At 38.7% G+C, this 7,500-nt stretch overlaps 1 protein-coding gene across 1 annotated transcript in view; it reads left to right on the forward strand.

Annotated features, from left to right (window-relative positions):
- Positions 1 to 3,012: 3,012 nt before the first annotated feature.
- Positions 3,013 to 7,500, forward strand: part of cunh1orf52 (chromosome unknown C1orf52 homolog) — a 6,290-nt gene continuing 1,802 nt past the window's right edge. The window contains exon 1 of the mRNA XM_056233276.1: positions 3,013 to 3,410. Coding sequence (XP_056089251.1) covers positions 3,132 to 3,410 — 279 coding nt within the window. The 5' untranslated portion in view covers positions 3,013 to 3,131. The remainder of the gene's footprint in view (positions 3,411 to 7,500) is intronic.

A 7,500-nucleotide genomic window follows, 5' to 3' on the forward strand; every position in this document is an offset into this window, starting at 1 on the left:
CAAGGTTTTGAACAAATGGTAATATTAATAAAACGTTTGTTCAAAGTTATCTGGTCTTTAATAACGTTCTCTAAATGTTAGCACAAAAACATTTATTTGGATGTTCGTCTAACGTTTTTTGAATGCTTCTACTTGTTTGAGAACGTTAAGAGAACATTTAAAAGCAATGTTTGAAGGATGATAAAACCGGAATGTTTACGCAACGTTTACATAAGCAAGGAAAAATTACTTTTAAAACGCTTTGTACGTTCAGAAACGTTTATAACATTAGCAAAACATATTTTTGTTCGCGTTTAGTCTGATTTAGCTCATGTAGGAGGTTTCAGGTGTACTTGACTCTCTAAAGAGTTTGTGTTTCTGCCAGTGTGATGACAAATTGGGTCCCCCTCGAAATAGGACCCCAGGCAATCCCATTGGTTAAAATTGCTTTTTAATAGGTAGCGCCTGATTACAATTCCTCCAAAATCCTGTTATGATAAATAGTTTTCAACTACATTATATAACGACCATTTATGTCTATTAGCTTATAGCCTACTAGCAAAGCATACAGATAAGCAATTAGCCTGATAGGTTAGTTTTTACACACATTTGTACCTATTCTCAATCATCTTTAATGTAATTATGAGTTAAATTAAGTGTCAAATATCCACATATTTCAGTTATATATATAACAAATGAATGATGTTCAATTATTCACCTGATGGCTGTTATAACAGTAGGCCTAATCAAATTATGTTCAATTGGTTTTATTATGCACTAATGTGTTTTCGTACCAATTATATAGCAAGCTGTGCTTATTTTAAATGAATATAATTCATATATACTTAGGATAATCATTAACTGACAGTTTGGGGAGACCCGGTTTGTCATGACACGTAGCCTACGGGTGTTTTCTGCGTTTGACAATTAGCTAAAGTTGCTAATCTGCCTAGCTGTGCATTTAATTAGCTTCCTCAGTCGCAGTTTAGCGATTTTTTACTTTAATATACAGGATTCTCCGAACTGAAGAGACTCATTCTCTGTCGTAACTCATCGGTTTATTTCTCCTCCTGAAGAGAAAATGCAGATTTAAAGCCCAGAGTCGCGGGCCAGCAGCAGTTAAACTGGATTTACACTTGTGCTAAAAACACTTCGACGACGACAACCGTTAAACACCTCGGCAGCCTTTTATAAAAATGTGAATTATACTGTCATCATCTTACGACATCTCATTCTTTATCTCATGTGGATGCTTTGCAAAATACGTTATCGTTATTTCTCTGCCAGACACTTGTTAAATAGGCTAGATCGTAAATAGCCGGTCGTAACGCATCCAAGTCACACTGTATGAGATCACAGTCGTAAAGAAGCAGTGTTTACTAGTTTAACTTCTACTATTATCCGCTCATCCTGAAGGAATTCCGTGTTTCCTCGTGGATTGGAGAACCGAGCGCGTAAACTTCCATTCAACCCGGAGTTTCCCTGTTATTATCAGCTGAAATCTGTCATCATCATCCTTAAAAATGTATATCTGGAAAGTCATTTCCACCAGTAAAAATAAAATGCTTCGGTAAATCTTAATAATGACATAAAAAATAAAAATTATGACGACATATTAAGTAAAACGTTATGTCATATTTATGACATAAAATGAAATTATGATATAGTAGGTCACAATTATGGCATACTAGATTAAAAAAGTCGAAATATGAGATAAAAAGTCATAATTATGAAGTTCATAAATTCAATGTTTTATCAATTTTGACTTGGTATGTCATAATTTCACCTTTTTTTATGTCACACTTAAAGGGATAGTTCACCCAAAAACGAAGAGTATCCCATCATTTACTCACCCTCAAGCCATCATGTGTAGGCCTATATGACTTTATTCTTTCAGCCAAACACAATCTCCCTGATAGCACACGTACATCACGTACCTCAGCTGAGTTATATTTAAAAAATATCCTGGCTCTCCCATAATGGGATTGAGCAGAGCCTGCGATTTTGAAGACCAAAAAAGCACATCCATCCATAAAAGTAATCTATACAGGGTTAATAAAGGCCTTATGAAGCGATGCATTTGTAAGAAAAATATCCATATTTATAACTTTATAAACTATAATCACTGGCTTCCGGTAATGTCTGTATGCAAGGCGAGTTCCGGCGGAAGAGTGACTTATATAAAGTAAAAAATATGGATATTTTTCATGTATCATTTAGACTTTTTAAGTCAGAATTTTCATCACATAATTGATTTAGTGTCATTTTGTCTTTTCATCATGAGACATAATTTAGAATTTTTATGTCATATTCATGATTTACAAAAGCATGATTTTTTTCCTTATGTAGTGGAAATGGCCTTCCATAAAAATCTGTCATCATCCATAAAAGTCTCAGATCTCCAGGATTCCGCGTCTGCCGTAGTTTAATGTTCTTGTGATCGATGGATCAGTCTGCTGTCTTCAAATGTTAGATGTCACTCAGGACTTTTAGTGAGCCATGATCCCTTTACACTGTGCATTTGTAATGATTTGGTTGGGTTTGTTAAATAAAGCAGCTTGTGAATGGATGTGATGTGTATTGTGTGTTTTGTTCGGCTGCATTTATTTCCACAGCTGGATCAAATCAAAACACAAACGAAATACTCCATCAAAATAGCATGTTTAAATGAGTCCTGGTGATTTTATTTTATCTATATATATATAAACATTTTAAGTGTTGCCAGTGTCCAAATATATTTTGATAGCTAGATAGAAAGATTAATTTAAAATCCAGTAATCACAAATGACTGTAATTGGTCAAATCTGACAAGTGCTTTAAAATGTAAATAACACATGACAACGCTGTTTACTTAAACAGCGATCTGAATTCAGATACTTGATTTTAAAAATACATTGGAAAATTGAAAAATGATCACGGTCTACTTTCTTTTATTTTTGTGATCCGTTTTTTAAATGTATTTAATCGGTCTTTTTTTTTTTTTTTTTTTTGACATCGGTCATTTTATTCTGTATACGCGACCCATGTTTATTACATCATCAGCGCGCGCCAAATTCAACATGGCGGCCGTTGTTTAGTTGTTTTTAATCTGCGGTTCCGAATCCCAAACCCAAAACCATTGAATCCGACAGTCTTTCTCGTCTTCATCCACCATGAGCGATGAGAAGGAACCCGAGGGCCGTAATTTCTTCATGGGTTATGATGATCTGAGCGACAGCAGCAGTGACTCGGACAGTCATGAGTCCAGTAAGAAGAGCCGCATCGAGCCGGAACCGTCCGGATCCTCGAACCCGCAGAGCCGCAAGCGAGCCGCCGAGCCGCTGCCGAACCCCGACGACCTGTTCCGGTCCGTCAGCAAACCCGCGTTCCTCTACAACCCGCTCAATAAACTCATCGACTGGGACAGGAGAACCGTCAAAGCGCCGGAAGAGGTCAGTCTGAACCCAGCAGTAACTCAGTACACCATTGCAAGAGTTTTATTTTATGTATATGTATATATATATATGGTGCTGCTAGTTAATAGTACATTGATTTAATATAACGTTACTCCCCCTTTAATGTTCTCTTGATCGTAGTCGTCACTGCGTCATCATGTTTATTGAACGATTATGTTCAATCATTATATAATAAATGTTCGTAAATATATAACGTTATATTTATACACAGACATATATTTAAAAACTTATGTTAGATGTGACTAATCGATTTGACAGCATTTTTTATATATATATATAAATTCAAATTCAAAATTGCTTTAGTGTCATGACTGTAAATAATACAATATTGCAAAAGCTTTGAATACATAGAATAATAAAACCATCAAAATAATAGAAGAAATTATTATTTCATAACTTAAATTTAAATAAACAGTGTACCAAATTAGAACATATGTGAACATTTGATACCAGTGTTTTAACACACACACACACACACACACACACATTACTGAGAGTCACTGTAGTTGACAGTATAGGGAAACACACTGAGTGTTATATATATATATATATTGTGTATATATAATAAATGTTCGTAAATATATGTGTGTGTGTGTATATATATATATGAACATTTATTATATATACACCTCAAAACTGTTAAAATTGAATAAATCTCACAAATGTTGATTTGCTGGTTAATAAGAGCATAATCGTTCAATAAATATGAGATGACTCTGTGACGACTACGATGTGTGTGTGTGTGTACAAAAATGTATGTTAGATGCGATTGATTTGATTGCTCTATTATATATATATATATATATATATATTTACAAACTTGTTAGATGCGATTAATCACGATTATTTGATTTGACAGCATTAATATAATTTAATTTTGTTTTAAGTATTAAATAAAAGCTAATATAGTTATAAATCTATAGAAATCGTATCTTTAAGATGTGTGTGACCATCATATGACAGTAAAAGAACACACACACACACATGAAAAATATGATAAAGAAGTGTAAGAATGTTCCACATATGTTGCAATAGCATCATTGCCTAGAGAGAAGACACTGAGAGTCAAGACGATAAAGTCAAGGCACATTTATTTATATTTTAAATGTTAGAAACCGTCATAGTTCATAGTTTCATGGTTTATTTGATGAATAGAAAGTTCAAAAGAGCAGCATTTATTTGAAATATTTCATAATATATCATTGCTTGCTAGAAATGTTAATCATCTTCCTGACCCCAAGCCTTTGAGCAGTAGTGTCGTCTCGTCGGCTTTATTTCCACAGCGCTATTACAGCACAGAGTGTGTGTGAGCCGCGAGAGACCAGGAGACCGCAGCAGGAGCTCAGCGAGGCTTCAGTTCAGTTATATATATCGCCGGCGGTGTGTGTGTGACACTAATGTAATGCGCTCACGTGTGTGTGTGTGTGTCTCTGTGTGACGGTCACTGCTGGAGAATAAACCTCATCAAAGACAGCTGACCGCTCGCAAAGACACGCCCCCTTAGTTACTGTTGCTGTGTCCGACAAGCCACGCCTCTCTCACACACACACACACACACACGTTCTCACGCAGTGAAACAACACACACCGCGGAGCAGAGAGGAGACTCACAACACACACAACACACTGACAACACACTGACAACACTCACAACACACACAACACACACAACACACTGACAACACACTGACAACACACTGACAACACACTGACAACACTCACAACACACTGACAACACACTGACAACACACTGACAACACACTGACAACACACTGACAACACACTGACACCACACTGACAACACACTGACAACACACTGACAACACACTGACAACACACTGACAACACACTGACAACACACTGACAACACACTCACAACACACTGACAACACACTGACAACACACTGACAACACACTGACAACACACTGACAACACACTGACAACACACTGACAACACACTGACAACACACTGACAACACACTCACAACACACTGACAACACACTGACAACACACTGACAACACACTGACAACACACTGACAACACTCACAACACACACAACACACTGACAACACACTGACAACACACTGACAACACACTGACAACACACTGACAACACTCACAACACACACAACACACTGACAACACACTGACAACACACTGACAACACACTGACAACACACTGACAACACACTGACAACACACTGACAACACTCACAACACACTGACAACACACTGACAACACACTGACAACACACTGACAACACACTGACAACACTCACAACACACACAACACACTGACAACACACTGACAACACACTGACAACACACTGACAACACACTGACAACACACTGACAACACACTCACAACACACTGACAACACACTCACAACACACTGACAACACACTGACAACACACTGACAACACTCACAACACACACAACACACTGACAACACACTGACAACACACTGACAACACACACAACACACTGACAACACACTGACAACACACTGACAACACACTGACAACACACTGACAACACACTCACAACACTCACAACACACACAACACACTGACAACACACTGACAACACACACAACACACTGACAACACACTGACAACACACTGACAACACACTGACAACACACTGACAACACACTGACAACACACTGACAACACACTCACAACACACTGACAACACACTGACACCACACTGACAACACACTGACAACACACTGACAACACACTGACAACACACTGACAACACACTCACAACACTCACAACACACACAACACACTGACAACACACTGACAACACACACAACACACTGACAACACACACAACACACACAACACACTGACAACACACTGGCAACACACTGACAACACACTGACAACACACTGACAACACACTGACAACACACTGACAACACACTCACAACACACTGACAACACACTGACACCACACTGACACCACACTGACAACACACTGACAACACACTGACAACACACTGACAACACACTGACAACACACTGACACCACACTGACAACACACTGACAACACACTGACAACACACTGACAACACACTGACAACACACTGACAACACACTGACAACACTCACAACACACACAAAACACACTGACAACACACTGACAACACACACAACACACTGACAACACACTGACAACACACTGACAACACTCTGACAACACACTGACAACACTCACAACACACACAAAACACACTGACAACACACTGACAACACTCACAACACACACAAAACACACTGACAACACACTGACAACACACTGACAACACTCACAACACACACAAAACACACTGACAACACACTGACAACACACACAACACACTGACAACACACTGACACCACACTGACACCACACTGACAACACACTGACAACACACTGACAACACTGACAACACTCACAACACACACAACACACACAACACACTGACAACACACTGACAACACACTGACAACACACTGACAACACACTGACAACACACTGACAACACACTGACAACACACTGACAACACACTGACAACACACTGACAACACACTGACAACACACTCACAACACACTGACAACACACTGACACCACACTGACAACACACTGACAACACACTGACAACACACTGACAACACACTGACAACACACTGACAACACACTGACAACACACTGACAACACACTGACAACACTCACAACACACTGACAACACACTGACAACACACTGACAACACACTGACAACACACTGACAACACACTGACAACACACTGACAACACACACACCACTGACAACACACTGACAACACACTGACAACACACTGACAACACACTGACAACACACTGACAACACACTGACAACACACTGACAACACACTGACAACACACACAACACACTGACAACACACTGACAACACACACACCACACTGACAACACACTGACAACACACTGACAACACACTGACAACACACTGACAACACACTGACAACACACACACCACTGACAACACACTGACAACACACACAACACACT

The sequence above is a fragment of the Rhinichthys klamathensis genome, unplaced genomic scaffold, assembly GCF_029890125.1.
Source record: "Rhinichthys klamathensis goyatoka isolate OS25496 unplaced genomic scaffold, OSU_Roscu_1.1 h1tg000366l_1, whole genome shotgun sequence".
In the NCBI taxonomy this organism is placed as follows: Eukaryota; Metazoa; Chordata; class Actinopteri; order Cypriniformes; family Leuciscidae; genus Rhinichthys; species Rhinichthys klamathensis.